Source organism: Vanacampus margaritifer, chromosome 16, assembly GCF_051991255.1.
Source record: "Vanacampus margaritifer isolate UIUO_Vmar chromosome 16, RoL_Vmar_1.0, whole genome shotgun sequence".
NCBI classification, from domain to species: domain Eukaryota; kingdom Metazoa; phylum Chordata; class Actinopteri; order Syngnathiformes; family Syngnathidae; genus Vanacampus; species Vanacampus margaritifer.
In genome coordinates this window covers 4,052,691-4,077,190 of record NC_135447.1, presented here as the reverse complement: position 1 = coordinate 4,077,190, position 24,500 = coordinate 4,052,691, and the positions used below count along the sequence as shown (strand labels likewise).

The following is a 24,500-nucleotide window of genomic DNA, read 5'->3' as shown; positions in this document are numbered from 1 at the left end:
ATAAATGGTGGGCATGAAAAAGCCTGAAGGGCCCATTCCTGAAATCAAACAGCAATTCTTCAATTTTGGTTTGAAGCAGCCATTTTGGAAGAATTCCAGGGCTCGCACACAAAATCCGATTGGCCCAAATGAGCCCCAATCGGAAGCAGCTACTATAAATCACAGGCAACTTCTACAGCACCGCTAAATACAAGCATAAAATTGTCAAATGAATATTTCACAAAAATGAGATGTTTTATAGAAGTCGGATTGTTTGTAGTCACGGTTTCATAAGAGAAGCGCTTCAGATATCTTTCACGCAAAAGCAATGTGATTGATTGCAAACTGAATATTTCATCAGTTGGCATTCACGCCAACTGATGCTCACCCATCCGCCCGTCAGCAATCCAAACAGCAAGACGGCATCTTTCATATCAATGAAAGATTTGGACGGCGAGCCTTTTGGGAAGAATACGAGCGAGCTGCGAGTTTTTTTGGCGGCGGCGGTGGCGGCGGCGCTCGGGTGTCGCTGACAATCACGCTCGGACTGAAGTGCAATCATCAGCTCGTGCAAGTAAACAAACAGATTTGAAGCAAAGTCACTTTTGCCCTCCTGAGGGCCTTCGCGTCCTCTGCTGTCTGTTCTCGTGCATCAGCAGCTCTGATGGCCTGACACGACAGACAGGAAGTTCAACTTTTTCATATTGTCCAAGGTCCACATAATATTCCATCTGTTTATTGTGAGCAGGCCCACCGTAAACACAAAAGAAGCCGGAGAATAAACGGGAGTTCTGGTGATTTTTGATTTGAAGAGGCTATTTTGGGCTCATTTTTTTAGTTTCAGTTTCCACAAGACAAACCTGAGATTTCATTTTAGTCTAAGGGTGGATTACTTGCAAATAGTTTTTTTTTTTTTTTTTTTTTTTTACAATTGCTGCGCACTAAAAAAAAAAATTCCAAACCCACTCGCCGAGTAGCTGTGGATTTTGAGCAGATTGGATTACTTTTACCCAATATTGGGTTGTTTTGAATATGAGTGCGCTGAACCTGGGTACCATTTTGGACATATTTGTCGTGAACTGAAGTTGAATTAAACTCAACGTAACATTCTTGGATTTTGATTTCAAACATGGGGGATGAGGGTTCAAATCCCGGCTGGGGAGCTTGCAAGGCCCAACCATTTGCATCAGGAAGCGGGTCTGGTGTAAAAAATTGGGGACTTTCTTGGTAGATTCTTAAAACTGGAGGGTCAAAAACAACCCAATTTGGGTTAAAATTTGGACTGATCGGCTAACTTGGGTCAATTTGACCCACTTTTCTGGGTTGATTTGTATAAAACAACCCAATTTTGAGGGCGTTTTGTATCAATCAACACACTTTTTGGTGATGTTTTGTATAAACAGATCTTATTTCTTGTTTTGTTTGTTTTTTACAAACCAACCCAATTTTTGGGTTGTTTATTATAAAGCAACCCAATTTTTGGGGTTGTTTTGTATAAATCAAATCAATTTGTACAAAACAACACAATTCTTTGGATAGAACTGCCGCCCCAAAAATTGGGTTATTTTGTACAAACCAACACAAAATTGGGGCAAATTGACCAAAGTTAGTGAACATGTCCATTTTTCAACTTTTTTTTTAAAGGTTTAAACTCTAAAAACAGTTGGGTCAAAAATAACCCAACTATGGGCCAAAAATGGACCGATCCTCTACTTGGGTCAATCCGACCCAATTTTGAGTCAAGAGATGGGTAAAACAACTCATAAATATTGGTTATATCCTTTACTTGGGTAAAAAAATTGGGTCATTGTGTATAAAACAACCCAGAAAGTGGATCGGTCCATTTTTGATCCATAATTGGGTTACTTTTGACCCAACTGTTTTTAGAGTGTAGCTTTAAGTCATCATTATGTATCGTTTTTACCTCTTGTTGGATCAAAATCTTGACCCAACATGCTGGGTCAAATCCTCAACGTGATGTGCTGGGTATAAATAACCCAGCACTGGCTCAGTCCCTTTCGAACCCAGCAGTTTTAAGAGTGTACCAAATTAAAAGCAAGTATACTAGACAGATGGCCAACACTAAATTGCATGTCAACAAAATTTTATGACTTGCCCTGAAACGCGAATCTCTACTAACTCGTCTCCTCAAGGTGAAAGCCGAAGATTTTGAGATTCATAGGGGGGCCCCACATGGCTATGATTTGAAACTGGTTCCCCAATCGTTCATTTGTTTGTTTGGCATTTCAGCCGGGCATCTCTCCGCACTCACGCGCCAGAAACTGACATTTTTGGTCCAGTGCAACTCGTCACACGGGGCCTCGAGGCCCGCTCATCAGCGTGTCCCTTTAATCCAGATTGTTATCTTCGACGCTATCACCACGAGCCACGGCAGCCTTCCGACTCGATCATCTGCTTAGTTCTCAAAGTTCAAAGGGCGTCTGGCCTGCTGGCGCCGGCATTAAAGCCAGTCCGGCGCAGATGGACGCAAACAAACAAAAAAAAAAAGTGTAAAGAAGGCCCGGGCGTACGTTCTCCATACTGGAGGTTGCAGGTTTGAGAAGATGCCAGAGATGGCGGTAGCAGCTGGCGTCTTAAAGCTCCCGTAAACAACCGCGCTGAGACCCGCCGAGCATCTCGGCTCTTTAAGCTCAGCCGCCTGTTGGCTTTGGCAGCGTTTTGAACAATTTAAGAGGCCCTGGCATTGTTTATGTGCATCTTCAATGCTCAGCATGGCGGGACGCATGAAAAAGTTTCAAGGACCTACAACTTGTAATGTCCTCATGTTCGGCTTTTTACTATTATTTTATGACATTAGAAAAAAAAATCAGGCCGTGCACCAGTTTGACCAGTCAATTTGAAATTGGGTAGACATGTCTATTGGAAAAATATGTACAAAAAAGTCTCAAGGACACATGCCCAAAACTGAACACTAAGTCAGCCATTTTGGTGTGACGCAGCCATTTTGGGCAAATTCAAGGACCCTTACGAGGGTTTTTCATTCATTAAAAAAAACAAAAAAAAAACATCACTTACCCAATCAATACTAAATGGACCTTTATCGCATAACAGGACGCACCTAAAAGTCTCAAGGACCCATGTCTGAAAATGAACAGGAAGTCAGCCATTTTAGATTGGAGCAGCCATTTTGGGGTTAGGGTTAGGGTTCTTATGTTTTGACAAATTCGCACAAATGATGACCCGTGTTATCTGAAACAAATGAGTGACATGAAATTGGGAATCGTTTAAGCCTATGCTGTCAAATGTGGGCGGAGCATGGTGTCAAAGTTTGATGATCGATTTGAGGACAAGCTTTTAAATCTCAGCCTTTAGAGCCAGGTTTGTTTGTTTTTCGGGAGCATGAAATTGGGTAAATATGTGTTTCAAAACAGGACATACAAAAAGGTTTATCTAATCCCTTCCCGGACGTGAACAGGAAGTTGTCTTTTTTTTTGTTTAAAGCAGCCATTTTATGCAAATTCCAGGATTCGTACTTCAACAAACTTCTAGAAAGATTGAAGATGCTAAAAAGCCAAGATTGTTTGCCTATGCTAGCTAATCACGGCGTTGCATGGTGGCATTGTGTCTAATTATTTATCATAGTTATAGGTTAGGTTTAGTGGATAGTTATAAAAATAAAACTGTAATTTCACCATTTTGGGCCGAAGCAGCCATTTTGTGTGAATCCCAGGGCTTGTACTTTGCCAATCTCGCACGAGGGAATTCGCCCAAATGAGTCCCAATGGGAAGTAGGTAACCTGGACAGATGGGTTGCCTGCGACGCCTAATGTGGGCAGAGCATAATATCAAGATCTAATAATAATTTTGTCTATTTGGAACATTAAAAATAAAGGATAAAAAGAGCTCGTCTGCTCTTTAAGATGGCCACCTGCTCGACTTTGGTAGCGTTTTGCACAATTCAGGAGGTTGTTCTTGTGCATCTTAAATGCTCGACAGGTACAAGGGGGGCCGTGCCGGCGCCCCCCCCTGGGGCAAAGCGCACACGGAATGAACGTGGCCCTGACCCGACATCCACTTTGCCCTCGGAGCCAAAGAATCTTTTATTTAAGCGCGGAAAGCACACAATTAGCGGTTGGAGCGACGCGGCGCAACACATTCGGAAGGATGCCATCTGGCTGGAGGGGGCCACGCAGTTGGCACAAAATGCCCGCATGCGCACCAAACCTCCCCCACACTCCCCTTGGCTCACCAATAATTTGCTTGACTCGCTTTAGCACACAGGCAAAGAGTCCAAGTGGAGCCTCCAGAGAGAAGTAAGAGGCAGCTTAACTGACTCCCGGCAGCCATGTCTGTCGCCCGCTTTAAAACGTCGTCTTTAAAACATTTACACTTGACACTTCATTTGCGCTAAATCACCACTTGAGGCTAAAACGCGACAAATTGATGACAAATAGCATCAGCGTCGTCGACGCGAGGCAAACCTCCGTGCCAGCAAGGAAGCAGTAGGCAACATTTAACATTTGGGGGGGGGAACCGAAAGTCTCCATACGGGTTGACTAGTTAACTCAACATTTGTTGTAAATTCAAGATAATCTAGCGTACATTCAATCACAAATACAATAACAGAAAAAACAAATACAATAACAAAGTCTCTGTGTTGCATTTCAAGTCTGTCAGCCAAATGACAAAATGGCAAACTAAATATATGCATTTTGAACACATTTACATTTTTGGGATAACTTTTTTAAACATGCAATTTCAATGATTTTGGAAATAAAATGTATTTATTTATAGTTAATTAAAAAAAACATTATTATTATTTCTAAATTTACATTTTTTTAAAAGTTGCAAAACTACAGCTACTCTTTCTGGATTTCCTTTCAAGCAGATTGTTAAATGAAGGGAGCAGTTTGAGGTATGCAATATATATATATATATATATATATATATATATATATATATATATATAATAAAAATAGTGTTTACTTGCTCCCCTTTGGCATTGGGAAAATCGAACCTGTTTTTAATTCATTTGATTATTTCTTTTTTTAAATCTAAATAAAAGATATTCACATGACAAAAAAAAAGATTTAATATATACATACTTTAAATTTACAAATTATTTTAAAGAACTACACATTTTTTATTTTAATATAATGGAAAAGTACATCTGTCAAACAGATATACATACAGTATTTGTGTCTATCACTTTGCTGTTTTGATTCATTCAATTATTTATTTTTGGGGATGGGCAAGTAGGCCGATACCAGGCCCTATTTCAAGGTATCGGGACTCGCAAGGACGGCCGATACCAGTATTGGATACCCTCTTTTGGGTGTTTTAGGATCAGAAATTAGAAATATGAAAACTAGAAAATTGCCATTAATGCCATGCAAATTTAAGGAAAAATGCAACGCTGGGGTACATGTCTTTAAAATAATCTGTCATCTTTTTTTGGGGAAATGTGATCTATCAGAAGTACTAGTGGAATCGGTACTCGGTATCTGTGACTACTCGAGTTGAGTTACTTGTATCGGTCTTTAAAAAAAAGTGGTATCAAACATCCCTATTTATTTTATTAATAAATAAACACAAATATTCATTTATATACTTTAAGCTTTTTATTTAAATTATAGTACAACTATAAAATTGTAATAAATTGTTCAGATTTAAAGTGATCGGTGAAAGGAGTCCATGTATTGGACGGAAGTGGAAAAAAAAACAAAAAGGTAGAGCATTAGTACAGTCGCTGATTTGTTTGCCATGTAAAGGCCGCCCACGCCACCATTTGCGTAGTGGAGCGACAAAGATGAATATTGACTGTTGACGCAGTTCTCCTGTTTAGACCACAAAATATGAGCAACGCCGCTTGTGACTGCAGGGCTGCAGCATTATTCTGCATTCGAGCAAATAAAGTGGCAAGCGAGCACACACATTTGTTTGCCAGTGACCCCACCAGCGCATCCAACTATCCTCAACCTAACCCGACGGACGCTCACGTGGATTCTTTATCTGTCGGGAGGCCGCGTCGGCACCCGTGCATGTCGGACCGACAGGAAATGCAATCACACCTGATTAAAAAAAAAACAAAAAAACAAATTGCTTTGGTGGGAGACGTGCCGATAGACGAGGCTTGTTGCGATGTCAGCCTGGGGATGTCAGATGGGAATAAAGCGTTAGCGTAGCTGTTAGCGTGTTGCACTACAGGAACGAGTGGTCACATTGAAGCCCAGTCAGGTTTTAAAAATGCAAGGGAAAAGATGACAGGAAGGACCAACGGGAGACCAATTTGGTGATTCAATTAATACTGATCAATTAATAGCAAGAAGAAGAGGCAGAGAAGGCCCCCTATTAAGCGCCAATAATTGTTATTGTCTTCATAGAGGTGAAAGAATATATGACTGTGCTTATGGCCCGGCTGGTTAATCGGCTAGCCAATTTAACCAGCTGATATTAGCTCTTAATATCAGCTGATCTTGCAGATATTTTTTTACATTAACACTTTACAACATAAGACAAAGATCATTTAAAATATGGATTTAAAATAACATAAAAAATCTGCCTATTTTTGCAGATTTTTATCTTTGTTGTAAAGTTTAATACTAAAGGACAAAATATCGTAAAAGTGTCAAAAGTTCTGCCTTTATGTACTGTTGTAAACTTTAAGGGAACCCAAAAAAGTTACTTTATTTATTATTTATTTTTAAATTAATTGCCGATTAATCGTTTTTCAGAATTGAATTTAGCCAAATATCGATAACATCCATTTTGGTCAGGCCCTACCTATAAGCATTGTATTTGAGTGTGTGTCACAGTAGTTTGAAGATATTTGATTACCGCAACATCAATGCTAAATTCCTTTAGCATGTCTTTGCCGTTTTGCATTATACGTTAGCATCAAGCTAGCAAACTTTCATTAAACAGAATTATATTAATTATTAATTAAATATTTTTGAGTTTAAATATACAAGGTTTAATTTTATTTTGTTGTACATCACCTGGCAGAGCTTGAAGCAGGCAGGCTGAGATTTTTTTTTACTTCTTCAAAGGGATTTCCTATGACGACACTCCCATTTCTTGGCAGCAAGATTGAAAACAGACACTAAGGAATACTTTGAAAAGTGTTTTTGAATATGCTTTGGTGTGTTTTAATGACTTTTAATGTGTTTATAGCCTGAGGGAGAGACAAAACGATGTAAAAGTTTTGGTGTCATTGGCGGGTCTGGACGCATCCCAGCGATAAATGCAATTCGCCGTCATCAATTCAAATAAAGCCGATTGACGCGGTGAACACGATTTGTTAGTAACACGCAGGCGAAGACATCAGGAAGGACCAATGGCGACCATTTTGGTGATTCAAAACGAGTCATTCCCCAGCTGATTAGCAAGACAACCACTTACAAACTTTCTGTAGGAATAAAATGTACTCACTGTAATTGAGGTGAGTTGAGCATTTATCAATTCTGTTGGCGAGACTCATTTCATCAAGAATTCTTCGTTTCCAAAAAAGATGTTTAATGGTTTGCGGCACTGTAATTCTGCAATAGAACGATGCAATATTCATAGTAAGGAGCGGAGAAAGTGTCTGGTGACCATGGAAAATAACTACATTGCCATCAGCACTAGCACTATAAAAGTTTGAAGGTTTGAAAAATTTAGAATTAAAAGAATGGCGTTTTTTACACTAAGATTGATGTTAGTTAAAACGTTTTTAAAAAGCAACAGAAAAACTGAAAAATCTGAAAGTAATATTTGAAGACATGCGAAGATGGAGCTATGTAACTATGTCATAGTGAATTGTGGAAATGTAGCATTAACTGCTTTTTACCATTTCAGTTTTTCTGGGGTTTTTTTTTTTTGGGGGGGCTCTTGGCTAAAATGGGGTCAATTGGACCCTGGCATGTGTCACCTCTCCCCCACTTTAAAAGAACTTTAGCACCTTCACAAACATCAGCTGATGTATCCTCCTTTCAGCTAGTCCCCTGGTGTGGCTGCTTTAGAGCGCCTTGTTGTATGCCACAGGTGCATGCATGACACAATGCGGCAGAGCAAGGTAATATTTATTTATTTATTTATTTTAGTCCAGCTTGATAGCCAAATTGTGAATGGTGTTTTTTGGCTGGCTTGGACCCTTTAGAGTGCCTCGTTGTTGGCCTTGAGTGTGCGCACAAAACACATAGAAGGCAGGACAGCAAAATATATACAGTATTTGTTTTTAAGTCTAACATGACAGTCTGGTTGTGGGCAGCTTTCGAGCGCCTTTTTGTCTACCACAAGTGCACGCATGACACGATGAGAACTGCGGAAGAGCGAAGTAATATGAGAGCCAGCATGTGAATGATTTTTTTGCTTGGCCTGGACACTTTAGAGTGCCTCATTGTTGGCCTTAAGTGTGCTCATGCCACAGATAGAAGGCAGAAGACAAAATATATGTTTGTTTTTTTAAAGTCTTATGTGACAGACAGTCAGGCTGCTAAATTCCAGCGACCTGAGGCTTTAATCGGATATAGTTTATAGCATATCGTCACCCTCTTAAAATAAGTGAATAAGTCATTTTTTTGCAAAAAATATTTTTTTTAACCTAAATCCTCTCCTCATGATTAAATTTTTTGGTGTTTCCTAAAACATCTGAAAAACGACTTAGGCGTTTATTTTAACTCATATGCTCCCAAAAACGTATAAATATGTTCTATTTTAAATGTTTTAACTGTCCCAAAGACATATTTATATGTTTTTTTAAATGTTTTTTTACTAGACCATACAGAAAGCTTTGATGTAGCCTCTCAACTGCAAAGAACGGTTGAAGAAATGGTAGATGGCCAGCAGGTGGCAGCAGAGCAAAAGAGATCAACCAGGGCCATGTAAAAAAAAATAAAAATAATAAAATAAAAAAGCTCATTACTCACATTTCTAAATAGATTTGTGGATAATGATGAAACTTAAAAATATTATTTTGTTCCTGATGAAAGAAGAGACTTTTTTTTGGTAGGTTCCATGTTTTTATAGCAATAAATCTTGCAAAATCAGTCAAAATCCAGTAAAACAGCTGGGAGTGAAGGGGATTGCTTCTGTGAAAATGGCTGTGAGCGAATGAGTTAATAAGGCGTCTATATGGAAGATGATAGATGAAGTAGCATCCATTTTGAATAGTGGGGTATTTGATTGACAGTTGAGCTGGGCGTGGCTTCAACCCATTCAATAAAAAAGACATTTCTAAGCAAACTTTTGAATGGTCCGCATGTTTTGATCCTACGAAAGCAGTTAAGCATTTAGCCGCTTGTGTGCATAAAGCCGCTAAGGAGCTTACTGAAGAAGACTTTTTTGATGAACGTCCGCCACCCTTAAACATGACGCAGTTATTGTATCAGCAGCTGACCTGCTGAGCCGCCAAGATCCGCTTTAATCTCCGACTCTTTGATTACATCTCAGCTCCGCCCACCCACCCCGCAACCCGTCGTAGCGGGAAAGAGGAGCGTGCTTCCCAGAGACGTCCTTGAAACTTTCCAACGACCCTGATTGAAGGCTGATTTTGCAAACCTCGGAGGCCTTCCTTCCAGACTTTTTCGGGATGATAGTGTATATGCTAACATATTGCAGCATATCAACCGTGTATTACAAGCAGTCAGATGTAGTTTGAGCATCTTGTTACATGCCTTCAGCCACACTCATTTTGTTTCGCTTACATGATGACATCACCGGAACCTGCACGCCACTTTGGCGCGTCATAATCTCCGATCATGATGTAAAATGTCACAAAAAGTATACACAGTAAACCAGTCCCAGATTTTTTTTCGTAGAGTTTATAATTAATTGTTTCGTCTCCTATTTATTTTGGGTGTAATTCCACTGTCAACCACTAAATGATGACAGAAAACATGAATGAAAACAGGAAGTATTTTGAGCTCAGCCTGTTTTTGCTGAAGATTATTGAATGCAATATCCTCCTTAATCCTGATTTTTAAGCCTACAGAAAGCGACATTTTATAATATACATCTTTAAGCATGATTATTGATGTATATTGTGAGATGACAAGTTAAGTTAGAAGTACTTTTTTACTGTAAACACGGAGAGGTTGGTACACTTGAGTTGGCAATTTTTTGTGTTTAAACGAACAACCCTAATTGAAGTAGATGAATTTAAAGAAGTCTTTCATATTAATTTTGCCTTTATTTTAGAGTAAGCCTAACCTATAAGACTAAAAGATTTCTGTACAGTAGAACAACTCTGACACCGTTTATTGTACAACAGATTAATTGATTTCTTGTGCTTGTTTAAAAATAAAAAATAAAAAACAATCGCATATTAACTTGCAATAACAATAGTGAAGGGGGGGGGGGGGAATTGCTGCAAAAATATATTTTTTTAAATCAGAGATGCAAGTATACTTTTCTCGATTTTTTGGGGGGGGTACTGATTACAAATCTGCCCTCGTTTTCTTCTCTTGCACATCAGGTTTTCACATTAGTAACATTATAATATTGATGTAATTGATGTAAAATATTTATGAATTCAGGGATTAGGTTCAGCAACAGGTGGAATTCCTTTCTGAACCACCACAGCTATAAATTTCAACAAATGGTAAAATGTGCAAGCGTTTATCGGTCAAACTTAAAATCAAAATAATGGAAATATCTTGCGGGGAAAATGAAGAACAAAAAGTCAAAGAAATGTTTTTAAATCCGCGTCAAAAATGAAACCGTCTGATTAAAATATGATGAGAAATCTGAATGTGTGTACACCGTCAATAGCGAGTTCACTGTTTGAAGAAAAAGCAACAGTGTGACTGCTTGGGTAAGCTCAAAGTGGCATCTTGGCAGCCGCCGTCTGGAATATTTAGCATATAGTAATATTTATGTGGCACCTGGATGGATTTATTTTGCATTACAGCTGCCGCTCCGATTGCTGCGCATCCTTGGCCGGGAACGTCGAACGCGGCTGGCACGTCCGCCACTTGGTCCCGCTCCAGTGGCGTTACGCAAGACGCTGCTCTCTTACCCGCCGCTTTCTCACCCAGCCACTTTCTTATTGTCTTTCGCTAGTCGAAAAGAATCATTTGGCAGCGCCGCGCCGCCGCCTGCGAGAGAGATGTTCTGGCTGGGGAAAACGGCAACAGATCAGAGAGAAGGAGAGTTCATTTCAGTGAGCTGACATTTCAGCCCTGAATTCTCTCAGGGATGCGGTGGGGGGGTCTCTTAAAGCCCAATAACAAATTACTACCACGATAAGGCTTTTAATTACAGGATGTGTACCTTGAGTTGAGGCAGGGAGGAAGTCAAATTCACCAATAGAGGATGGAGCGACACTCAGCGGAGACTCAGTTATGTTCTGGGGCTGCTTTGCGACATCCGGCAGCGGTTGCCTTCAATCTGTTGAGTGTTAATGTCACGGTACGGAGTGGAGGACCCAAATGCAGGGAGGCAGGAGAAGTTAAACTGAACACGATTTATTTAACAAAAACACTCCCAGGGGTTACTGGGTGAGCAAAACCACCAAAGATCTGAAAAGACCAAAAATCAAAGTAAACTGCCAAAATTCACAATAAATAAATGACTAAAAGTGAAAATAAAAACGGATATAAAAATGTAAATCAAAAATGTAATCCCCAAAAATAAATATGAATGGAAATGAAAATAACTATATATATATATAAAATAAAAAAAATAAAAAACATTAAAAAAAAAATAAATAAATAAATAATAAATAAATAAATAAAATAAATGTCAAAATAAATATATGAATAGAATTTAATATCAATAAATAAATAAAAACGCTCTGCTCTCACATTTATTTATTTCATGTTGCAGACGCAAATGAGGGGGCGGTCCTAAAGCGTGTCTTGGGTTGGACTCCGTCGTTGCAACACGCGGGAGGCTCAGTTACTTTCCGGCGCTGGACGTCTTGACTCAATACCGTCCAATATCGAAATACTTCTACTTTTGCCAAGGTTATGTTTTACATATGTATATCGTTTAGCATAGCCGCTGGTTTATGCTGATGCTTGCAAGTGAATAGTTTGCGCGACGCGACCTTGCAACCGTGTTGACTTTTGAGTTGAATATGTAAATGACACGCTGGTGGCGGAAACCGCTTGTTTGCATAAAAGCTCCGTCCGACTGTATTTTGTCACGCCGTTCACCCAGGTGGGCTTCGGCAAACACAGGCAGGGGAACGGCTCTAAAAAAATGAATAAAATAATGTCTGTATACACATGAAAACATATTTGTCAGCTCTGGAGCGCACTGGGGCCAACAACACTGAAATGGCGCTCAAGACAAGGATAGGGTTTTCAAAGTAGGGTTTCAAGCCGGGGATGGTGTTTTGAATAAGGATTTCAGACCTGGGTTAGGGTTTCAAGATAAGCATAGGGTTTTCAAAGTAGGTTTTTAAGACAGGGTGTGGGTTTGAATTAGGGTTTCAAGATAAGGATATGGTTTCAAAGTAGGGTTTCAAGCCAGGATGGTGTTTTGAATGAGGATTTCAAACCTGGGTTAGGGTTTCAAGATTAGGATAGGGGTTTGAAAGTAGGTTTTTAAGACAGGATGTGGGTTTGAATTAGGGGTTCAAGATAAGGATATGGTTTCAAAGTAGGGTTTCAAGCCAGGATGGTGTTTTGAATGAGGATTTCAAACCTGGGTTAGGGTTTCAAGTTAAGCATAGGGTTTTTAAAGTAGGGTTTCGAGCCAGGGATGGGATTTTGAATGGGCGTTTCAAACCTGGGTTCGGGTTTCAAGATTAGGATAGGGTTTTGAAAGTAGGTTTTTAAACCAGGATGTGGGATTGAATTAGGGTTTCAAGATAAGGCTATGGTTTCAAAGTAGGGTTTCAAGCCAGGATGGTGTTTTGAATGAGGATTTCAAACCTGGGTTAGGGTTTCAAGATTAGGATAGGGGTTTGAAAGTAGGTTTTTAAGACAGGATGTGGGTTTGAATTAGGGGTTCAAGATAAGGATATGGTTTCAACGTAGGGTTTCAAGCCAGGATGGTGTTTTGAATGAGGATTTCAAACCTGGGTTAGGGTTTCAAGTTAAGCATAGGGTTTTTAAAGTAGGGTTTCGAGCCAGGGATGGGATTTTGAATGGGCGTTTCAAACCTGGGTTCGGGTTTCAAGATTAGGATAGGGTTTTGAAAGTAGGTTTTTAAACCAGGATGTGGGATTGAATTAGGGTTTCAAGATAAGGCTATGGTTTCAAAGTAGGGTTTCAAGCCAGGATGGTGTTTTGAATGAGGATTTCAAACCTGGGTTAGGGTTTCAAGATTAGGATAGGGGTTTGAAAGTAGGTTTTTAAGACAGGATGTGGGTTTGAATTAGGGGTTCAAGATAAGGATATGGTTTCAAAGTAGGGTTTCAAGCCAGGATGGTGTTTTGAATGAGGATTTCAAACCTGGGTTAGGGTTTCAAGTTAAGCATAGGGTTTTTAAAGTAGGGTTTCGAGCCAGGGATGGGATTTTGAATGGGGGTTTCAAACCTGGGTTAGTGTTTCAAGATTAGGATAGGGGTTTGAAAGTAGTTTTTTAAGACAGGATGTGGGTTTGAATTAGGGGTTCAAGATAAGGATATGGTTTCAAAGTAGGGTTTCAAGCCAGGATGGTGTTTTGAATGAGGATTTCAAACCTGGGTTAGGGTTTCAAGATTAGGATAGGGGTTTGAAAGTAGGTTTTTAAGACAGGATGTGGGTTTGAATTAGGGGTTCAAGATAAGGATATGGTTTCAACGTAGGGTTTCAAGCCAGGATGGTGTTTTGAATGGGCGTTTCAAACCTGGGTTAGGGTTTCAAGATTAGGATAGGGGTTTGAAAGTAGTTTTTTAAGACAGGATGTGGGTTTGAATTAGGGGTTCAAGATAAGGATATGGTTTCAAAGTAGGGTTTCAAGCCAGGATGGTGTTTTGAATGAGGATTTCAAACCTGGGTTAGGGTTTCAAGATTAGGATAGGGGTTTGAAAGTAGGTTTTTAAGACAGGATGTGGGTTTGAATTAGGGGTTCAAGATAAGGATATGGTTTCAACGTAGGGTTTCAAGCCAGGATGGTGTTTTGAATGAGGATTTCAAACCTGGGTTAGGGTTTCAAGATAAGCATAGGGTTTTCAAAGTAGGTTTTTAAGACAGGGTGTGGGTTTGAATTAGGGTTTCAAGATAAGGATATGGTTTCAAAGTAGGGTTTCGAGCCAGGGATGGGATTTTGAATGGGCGTTTCAAACCTGGGTTAGGGTTTCAAGATTAGGATAGGGGTTTGAAAGTAGGTTTTTAAGACAGGATGTGGGTTTGAATTAGGGTTTCAAGATAAGGATATGGTTTCAAAGTAGTTTCTCAAACTGGGATGGGGGGGTTTAATTGGGGTTTCAATATATGGTTAGGGTTTAAATGTAGGGTTTCAAGACAAGGATGGCAGTTTGAATTAGGGTTTCAAACTTGGTTAAGGGTTTCAAGACTGGCCCTCAAATTAGGGTTTCAAGGGCTGGTTTAGGATTTCAAACCATGATTAGGCTTTGGTATTAAAGTTTCAAGCCTATGTTTAATCTAGGATTTCAAAGGAGGGATTCAAGTCTAGTTAAGGGTTTAAATCTACAATTAGACTTTGAAATTAAGGTTTTACATCTGGGTTAGTGTTTCAAGACAACATGGGGGGGCTTCGAATGAGAAGTTTTAATTTGACTTTTTACTGTTAAGGTTTTAACTTGGGTTTGACCTTGTTAACTTTGTTCTAATTTAGCTATGGTGAAGTGAGTTTTGGAGCACCAAACAAGAGCGACGGTAAGGTCCGAACGGTTCCGAGTTGCGCGCGTTTGGAGAAAGTGATGAGCAAGAAGAACGCACGAGCACAACGGCGGCAGGAAAATCTCATTAGTTTTTTTTCCCGCAGTATTGCAAATGTCAAGCTTTACTCGCCTGCTCCCGTCTAATCCACTTTCCTCCGCCGTCTTGAGATTCAAGTCAGCACTTCCTGGATCAACACTTTTTTCTAATTAAAAGCTCAACTTGTTGCCAGCAATTAACCGCGGCACGCCAGTAGCCGGGCAGGTTGATGTTGTCTGACTTGACGGCGACGCTCCCAATCGTTCTCCTTTCGCTGTCTGCAAAGTAAATGCGGCTTTTGTGATTATATTCCTGCGCGCGGGTAAAAACTTTTCCACACCGCAGGCGATGTTGGTCCTTGCCACGCACGCCAGATTAAGAGTTTAAACTTTAACACTGCGGCGCTGGATTTGCCTCAGGTGGAAAATGAGATTTCACTTTTTTTGCATACAGTCTTCTCCTGCTCCTCACTGTCTGACTTGTTAGCCCAGTTGAAAACTAACTTCTAAAAAATCGTGCAATTCTAGCTCGAATAGAAGACTGAGAATGTTGGAATTGTAAAATGCGATTTAGAGTTCAAGACGATTTAAAGATCGGCATTCAAGGTTGGAATTTCAAAGACTTCGGAAATCAGACGGTGGAAGTTGGAATTGAAAACTATTCTAACATTGCAAAAACACTACAAAAAAAAGAAATTACCAACAATTGAGTGAGTTCCACTTGTTGAATTCTTCAAAATAAAACTTAATTAAAAAAATGTGACTAAAGATTATTTTTAAAACATTGTACAGTACAAGTTGAAACTCAAAACGCGTTTATTATAAGACTAATTGTAGAAAAAAAAATGGTTGTCTCCAGAAAAATAAATAAATGAATAAATAAAAGAAAAAGAAAAGAAAAAAAAAACGTACAGCGCTAGTTACAATTGAAGACAATTTAAAGTTCATCAAGTGCAAGTTTGAAATTTGAGACAAATCTGACAGTGGAAGTAGGAATTAAAAACTAACATTTGAACACACATATTTGAAGACGTGTCTAATTGTAACAGGCAATAAGGCTAACTTCTAAAACTGTATAGTGAAACTGACTATAAAACTAAACTTCAACTTTTACAAATCGTTCAGTACAAATTCGATTATGACATAATCATCATTGAGATTGATGTTACAGTTCTATTGTTCTTTGACAAAAGTTTACTTAAAAAACACTTAAACACTCTAAAAATTGTACATTGCGAGGTTTTTTTTTAAATCGCGCAACGTAACTCCATCTTTGGTTCCCGTTTTGATGAAAGTTTGCATTCTTGCTTTTATTTTAGTCCTAATTAACTTTTTGAACATAGCTTCCTTTTTCTCCGCATGACGTCTTCGGCTTTTTTGCGAGGAATCGTCACGCAAGAAGCAGCGAGCCATAATTAATTGTTTCATGTGAGTTTTTTGATAGCTCGGGGGCGCTTTTGTTTGGAGTGAGGTGTTGACATGAAAGCATTTCTTTTTACTCGATTTGAATGGAATACAAATGGGATATTTGCTTGGCACGCCGGCGAAGTGCGAGAACGACGAGAGGGAGACAGAAAGGCAGACTTTGCCTATGATTAGCCTTGTGGAAAGAAGGGAAATGATTAAAAACCTTATTTCCTGTGTTTGGGCGTACACTAGTGGGGGGGGGGGGCAACATTAGCCCAGTGATGAATGGCGGCCATCATAAAACATCATCTTATGCCTTTGCTGCTCGAGCAATATTACGTTCCTTGGGCTGCATGCCAGAGTTTGGGCTTCAAGGCTTTAAGGATTCCAAATGTCCAGTTCAAATTAGGGGTTTAAGTAAAGTTTCAAACCAGGATTTTTGCCTTCCAAACATGATTTCAAGATAGCGTTTGAAACTTCGAATTTCAAACCTGGGACAGGGTATCAAGATAGTGTTTCAAATTAACCTTTTGACAAAGGGGTAGGTTTTTAAAGTGGTGTTTCATGCCTGGGTTAAGGTTTCAAGTCCAACTTTTGGGTAACCCAAAGAGTTAGGTCAAATAAATCCCTAACCCAAACACCACCCCTCCAAAAAGTGCTTTGTGGGTTATTCGATCAAACAAAATAAAAATTGGTTGTTTTGTACAAATCCCCCAAATAATTGGGTTGTTTTGACCCAATTTAAGTATTTTTTTTTTTTTTTAACAAAAAAATAACTAGGAAAATGGGCTGTGCTGTACAAAACAACCCAAGAAATTGTGTTTGGGTTGTTATGTGGGTTACTCATTTTACCCATTTTTTGGGGTTAAATAAATAACCCAAAGAGTTGTGTTAGTCCCTTTTTGACACAATTTGGGTTGTTAGAGTGCAGGGTTAAAAGACATTGTTTGAGTTTCAAGATATGGTTTGAAGCAAGGGTTAGGCCCTTAGAGTTGGGTTTCAAGTCTGGATTAGGGTTTCAAACTCAGGTTGGGGTTTCAAATTTGGGTTTGAAAATAGAGTTAGTGCATCAAACTAGGTCAAATTTGTCAAAGGAGGCTTTCATGACTGTGTTAGGGTTCCAGAATAGAGTTAGGGTTTTGAAACCTGTACCTTGTTTGAAACCCTAACTATAGACTTCAAAGCCTTAAAACCCAACTCTGAGAGCCTAACCCTGGCTTGACACCCTAATTTGAAACCTGCTTGGTTGAACAGTTGGCATCATTTTATCAATTCATTCATCCTTAAGAAGTGTTAACTTTAATTTGCGACTTCATCTTCAATTCTCGGGGCAGGAAATGAGCAGTAAAACAGCGCTTTTATAATCCCCGCTCTTCACGCCTCCGTGGACACCCAATTGGACGGACAGACAGAAAGACAGATGAAGAGACACAAGCGATGTGACTGGTCTCTCTATCACTGCGCACGACCGGAAAGAGAGAGCGATGATTTTTTGTTTCTTGTCTTTCTTTTATTGAATGAATTTTGTTCCCGTGGGAGGATGAGCCTTGTTTGCATTTAAATGTGTTTGGAGTTGGGGAATTGTGGCGAGATGGAAAGACAAGCCTGACGGGAGCACAGAGGAAATCGGGGAGGGAAGAAAAGACATTTTCATGTGGGAAAAACTGAAAACCCACAGCCTCAAAGTCCTACTTTCAATCAATTGACACACAAAAACTTTCATTCGAAACCCTAACCCTGACTTGAAACTCTAACCCAGGTATGAAATCCCAATTTGAAACCCTAATCCAGACTTAATACCCACATTTTTGAAAACCTGATCTTTGAAATCCTAACCCTGGTTTAAAACTCATTCGGGTTTCAAGTCAAAGGGAAGGTTTCGAAACAGAGTTAAAACACAGGTAAATAGATTGGGATTCATTCCAAGATTAGGGTTTTAATGTAAGAATGATTTCTTACAGAGTCAGGCTTTTACAAGTTCGGGTTTCAATGTGGCAAGTTATGAGTTTGAAGCCAAGGTTAGGGTTTCAGGTATGAAATCCCAATTTGAAACCCTAATCCAGACTTAATACCCACATTTTTGAAAACCTGATCTTTGAAATCCTAACCCTGGTTTAAAACTCATTCGGGTTTCAAGTCAAAGGGAAGGTTTCGAAACAGAGTTAAAACACAGGTAAGTAGGTTGGGATTCATTCCAAGGTTAGGGTTTTAATGTAAGAACGATTTCTTACAGAGTCAGGCTTTTTTTTACAAGTTCGGGTTTCAATGTGGCAAGTTATGAGTTTGAAGCCAAGGTTAGGGTTTCAGGTATGAAATCCCAATTTGAAACCCTAATCCAGACTTAATACCCACATTTTTGTAAACCTGATCTTTGAAATCCTAACCCTGGTTTAAAACTCATTAGGGTTTCAAGTCAAAGGGAAGGTTTCAAAACAGAGTTAAAACACAGGTAAGTAGGTTGGGATTCATTCCAAGGTTAGGGTTTTAATGTAAGAACGATTTCTTACAGAGTCAGGCTTTTTTTTACAAGTTCGGGTTTCAATGTGGCAAGTTATGAGTTTGAAGCCAAGGTTAGGGTTTCAAGCCTGGTATTAAAAAGAGCACATTTGTTGGTGTTCAAGGACAATCGTATAACGACATGTAAAAAAGCACAAGCTAGTAAAACGGCATTTGATTGATTGTTGATCCATCTCGGAATTGCGTCATCGTCTTCTCGATAACGTTTGTTGACGTGCTCTCATCAAGGTCGTTTTGAAAAAAAAATAATTCTTGAGGCGTGAGAGGAACGCACGCTTTACTAAGGTGAACTTTAACCCCCAGGTTGAGTTTTTTTTTCGGCTCATCTCCCGTGGAGACATTTTTCTCGCTGCTGTCAAAGCAAATACACGAACAGGAAGCCAATCGAGTCAGCACAGCGCCCTAATTAAAAAAGACACACACATTTTTTTTTTCTTCGTTTCAACACAGAATCAAACGTCCCATTTCATTGTGCCCATCGCGGTGTGACTGCCCCCTTACGCAATCGCGCTCCATTCAAAAACTTTAAACCGACATCTACTGTTCAATTTGAAAAGAAGACATCTTGCCGCAGTCGAGCTGTGCACATCAATCAGCTAACAAAAAAAGGATCCTTGGATTCAAAGTAGCAGGATGCTGCAAAGTTTCATTTCTTCAATTTGATGGAAAGAAAATTCGAGAAAGGAGTCGGCAAGAGTTCAGAGGAAAGTTCAGTGGCCAAGAGATACTTCACAGTTTTATCAATGGGTTGGACTAGGGTTAAGGTTCCGGCTGAAGATCTGGGTTTTAAATTAGGGTTTGAAGTAGGGTTGAATGAGTTTATAAAATAGCCTAATTACAATTGTTTTCCCCCTCAATCTTGAGATTTCAATTTCATATGCGAAACCATCAATTAATATGACAGATTACTTATATTAGAATGCAGGATTAGGGTTTGAAGTCAGGGTTATAAACCAGGATTAGGATTGCTTCAAGTCATGGTAAGAATTCAAAGTTTGGGTTTCAACTTTTGGTTAGGGTTTTGAGCAGGGTACGGTTTCAAATTAGGGTGTCAATCTTGGAATGGGGTTTTAAATTAGGGTTACAAGCAATGGTAAAAATTCAGAGTTTTGGTTTCAAGCTTTGTTTGGTTAGTTTTTCGAACAGGAATAAAGTTTCGAATTTGGGTGTCAAACATGGAGTGGGGTTTTAAATTAGGGTTACAAGGGTAAGGTTTCAAGACAAGGTAAAAACTTCTATTTTGGGTTTCAAGTTTTTGGTTAGTGTTTTGAACAGGGGTAGGGTTTCAAATTAGGGTGTCAAACTTGGAGTGGGGTTTTAAATTAGGGTTACAAGCCATGGTAAAAATTCTGAGTTTCGGCTTCAAGCTTTGTTTGGTTAGTTTTTCGAACAGGAATAAAGTTTCAAATTTGGGTGTCAAACATGGAGTGGGGTTTTAAATTAGGGTTACAAGGGTAGGGTTTCAAGACAAGGTAAAAACTTCTATTTTGGGTTTCAAGTTTTTGGTTAGTGTTTTGAACAGGGGTAGGGTTTCAAATTAGGGTGTCAAACTTGGAGTGGGGTTTTAAATTAGGGCTGCAAGGGTAGGATTTCACGCCAAGGTAGGGATTCAAAGTTCGGCTTCAAATAAGGGTGTCAAGCCTGTGTTACAGTTTCAAGGTCAACATCCGCATCACAAACAAGGATTATGTTTTCTAATTAAGTGTTCAACCCGTGGTTAGGGTTTCATGACAGAGTTATCGTTTCAGGGTTCAAGGTTTCAAGGTTTGGTGTTTGAAAAGCGTCCATCACCCCGAGGAGCCCGGTGTCCTCCAAGGTAGTCTCCCGAGGCCCCTCCTGTTCTTTCCTTTTCCGCCGCGCGGATGATTTCAGAGCTGATATGTGCGAGCTATCACGCCTTATCGATCGTGTCGGTGCCGTCGGGGATCGGACGGCTGCAAAACCCCCCTGAAAATAATCCATCAAACATGAAGTCTTCTCGCCTCTGAGAAAGTCACGGGTCCTTGCTTTGACTTATTTGTCGCCAAATAACGTCCAAATGGAAAACTCCAACATTAGAAATGCTCATCTATGCATTTCTCCTCTCTCATATTGACCGAGATGATGGGGTTTGTTTTGTTTTTTGCCCCACTCAGCAAATTTTTGTATGCTGGGAGCTGCTGATGCTGCACGACAACTTGTTTTATGTTATTTTATTTTATTTATTTTTTTATCTCGTATGGCTTTACACCTAACACTGACAGTCGCGTGGCATGAAAGTTTTTACGTACAAAGTAGAAGCGCCGCAACTCAAATGCGACCATCAACTGAAATGGCGAGCAAAGGTTGTCACAAAAATAATGAGAAATCGATTCATAATGGAGTTTTCGTCTACTTAACACAACACGAGCATTGGAAGCACAAGTTTTAAATATTCAACCACTCCATTGATAATATATATATTTTTAAATCTCAATAAATTGTTTAATCTGTAGTTTTCCTCGGAGTGAATCATGGACATGTGTGGAATGACTCGAAAACGTTTGTCTTAAAAAAAAATATATATATATATATATATATATATGTTTTTAAAAAAAATTACAGACTTGATGCATTTGCAATTTTTTTAGAAAAAAAAGAAAAATTGTCATTTATAATTTTTTTCTCAAAAGATATGATTTTTTGTAAAATTAGGAACATTTCATGAAATATTATGGTTTTTTTCTGATAAATTGTAATCAGGGGGGGAAGAAAAAAGTAATTTTAATTCGCAATTCTAAAATGGAAAATTCTGTTTCAGAAAATAAGGAAAAAAATTAAGTTGTAGTTTCCAGAAAAAGGCGTCATCTTACAACTGTTTTGGGGTTTTTTTGCAAAAAAGGGTCTTACTAGCCTTTTTAAAATAATGATAATAATAATGTCACTTTAATAAAAAAAAAAGTCAGTTTTTGAAGTTTAGTCAGATGACAAAAAGGTTGAAAAAATTTAACAGATGCCAGGATGCCACAAGATGGCACCAAAGCAATACTTTTATATTGGACAAGGCATTGGCCTTAGCACAAAAAGTTTATTAATTTCATAACGTTGGACAGTTAAAAAAAACAAAACATAAACAGGTAAATATGTGAGGTAAAAAAATACTAATTAATTCTCATGATCTACTGTAAGCTTTTATTCAGAAAAAAACTTTCTTGAAAGAAATACAACTTTATTCTTGCATTCGATTTGTCGGACTCCTTTCCGACATGAAGCCAAATACACACTGAATATCCGACTAAGGTCAAAAAGTTACTTCAAAAAAGCCCAGGCCGGCGAAACGGCGCTGTGCCCTCCACGCTGGAGTCCTTTTACACTCCCGCGGCAAATGTGCCATTTCCCGATAAAAGCGTGACCTGCGTCGCAGGGGCCAGGAAGCTTTATTTCGCCAACGCGCCGGCTCACACTGGACGCGTTCCCGCCACACGTGGAGAGCGGCGGCGCTCTTCCGTTGAATGACGGCGGCTGAACGCGCGATAATGCAAAGTAAGCAACGCCTCGGTTCAAAAAATGCATCGCTGCGGCGGATGTGCCAAAATCAACAGCAGGCATGGCGAGTCGGGAGTGGGGCTAGTCATTTCACAACACTAAAAATATATATATTTTTTTCTTTTCTGGCAGGTAACGTTTTTGTGGTGAGTTTGGCCTTCGCCGACCTGGTTGTGGCGTTCTACCCGTACCCTCTGGTCCTCTACGCTCTCTTCCATGACGGATGGGCGCTAGGCAACACGCAGTGCATGGTAAGGCCCCGAGCTAGTCTTTGCTGTGTGTGTGTGTGTGTGTAGCAGATATAAAAAGTCTACACACCCCTGTTCCAATGCCAGGTTTTTGTTATTTAAAACATTAAGACAGTGATAATTCATTCCAAAACTTTTCCAAACAACTCATGGTCTAATTTTTGATCAGAAAAAGCTGACATTTAAACAGGGGTGGGTGTGTTGACTTTTTATATTCACTTTTACCTAATGTATGCATGAAATAAAAAGATATTCTAGCAGAATAAAGTCATACTAATAATAATGCATCATCGTGAATAATAATGATACAACAGAAAAAAATTCTACAAAAGGATTTAAGTCTCATAAGATTGCAAATTTTTTCTGAAAAAAATACAATTTTACTGTATGTTGGAAAAAAATTCTAATATATTGGGGGGGAATCCTCATTTATTCTTGCAAACAATTCTTAAGCATATTTTTGTTTTTTTTTGTTTGTTTATGCTTTTTTTATTTTTGTTTTTCAGAGTTTTTTTTTTTCCTGTTTTTTGATTATTATTTTTTTCAGTTTTTCAGAATGTTTTACCCACTTTTTGGGAATTGTTTTTCCTTTTTGTTGGGGTTTTTTGTAATACTTTTTTCTGTTTTTTGTAATATTTTTTCTGTCAAAAAAAATACTGTATACATATTGAGGAAAAAAGAAAAAGACATATTTCTAAGAAGAGAAACTAAATATTAAAAAACAAAAATGAATAGAAATTCTGGAAAAAAAATCCAAAAACCAGAAAAATTAAAAAAAACACCCCAAAAAAATAGAAAAATATTCTGAAAAACAGAAACCATAAAAAAGAATCAAAGCCCCCAAAAAATTACTCTGAAAAAGTTGCGCTTTTTTTTCTTCAATGAATGCAATAGGTACATAGTTTTGTGTGGTCTTACTCTTCATAATTTGTTCCTGCGTGTGTCTTGTGGTCAGGTGAGCGGCTTCCTCATGGGCCTGAGCGTGATCGGTTCCATTTTCAACATCACGGGCATCGCCGTCAACCGCTACTGCTACATCTGCCACTCCTTCTCCTACAGCCGCCTTTACAGCTACCGCAACACACTGCTCTTCGTGGCCTTAATATGGCTGCTGACCGTGGTGGCCATCGTGCCCAACTTATTTGTGGGCTCGCTGCGCTACGACCCGCGCGTCTACTCGTGCACCTTCGCTCAGAACGTCAGCAGCTCCTACACGGTGGCCGTGGTCGTGGTGCACTTCCTGGTGCCCATTGCCGTGGTCACCTTCTGCTACCTGCGCATCTGGATACTCGTCATTCAGGTCAGTTTGTCGTCAAGAGGCAGCAAACAACCAGAAATGTGACAGTCGTGGCCAGAAAAAAAAAAAAAAGTCCTATGAGAATCCAGTGGTCAAAAGTTGAAAGAACATGAGGCATTTTCTTAACAGAAAAAAATCTTAATCTTGCAATGAAAGGTTATTTTTACATAGCATGGAGTTTGTTTGATAAAAGTATCTTAAAAAGTGTCTCATAAAAATAAAAATAAATCATTAAAAGTGTAATTTTTATTATTTTCTGACCGAAGTCTGATTCTTCTCGTTTTTTTATTAGCTAAAAAATGTCATGTTTTTGTAAAAGTTATGAACATACAACAAAAACGTATGACAAAAAATAATATTTATAATATATAATATTTTTCTCATGGGAAGCATATTCTTATGTGAATAATACAAATTTTTTTGGGGGGAAAATGTATTTACTTAAGAAAAAGTCAGAATCTTCAGCTGAAAAAAAAAAGTATTTGGACAAGCGTCCGTAAATAACGCTCAGCACAGTCTACCAAAAAATAACAACGGATTCCCTCTGGCTCGTCGGGATTGATCTAAACTCTTTTGCAGCAATGTGGAAATAGCGACCTTTTAATTTGTGACCCTTCCGCCGAACGAGTCAGCATAATTCTTTAAATGCCACAACGCGCCGTTTAAATCCTGCCTGACATATTAACATTTGGACTTGACCATGTTGAACCGTAACGAGCCAAAATGTGACGCTTTTTTTTTTTTTTACCTGAGCACGTGCACAAATGTCAGCGCACGTGTGTGGGAATAAAAAGAT

General features: G+C 39.0%; 1 protein-coding gene across 1 annotated transcript in view; it reads left to right on the top strand.

Moving 5' to 3' along the window:
* Positions 1 to 24,500, top strand: part of LOC144036476 (melatonin receptor type 1B-B-like) — a 43,936-nt gene that overhangs the window by 13,845 nt on the left and 5,591 nt on the right. Inside the window, exons 2-3 of the mRNA XM_077547167.1 lie at positions 22,292 to 22,410; positions 23,363 to 23,707. Of these exons, the coding sequence (XP_077403293.1) occupies positions 22,292 to 22,410; positions 23,363 to 23,707 (464 nt within the window). The remainder of the gene's footprint in view (positions 1 to 22,291; positions 22,411 to 23,362; positions 23,708 to 24,500) is intronic.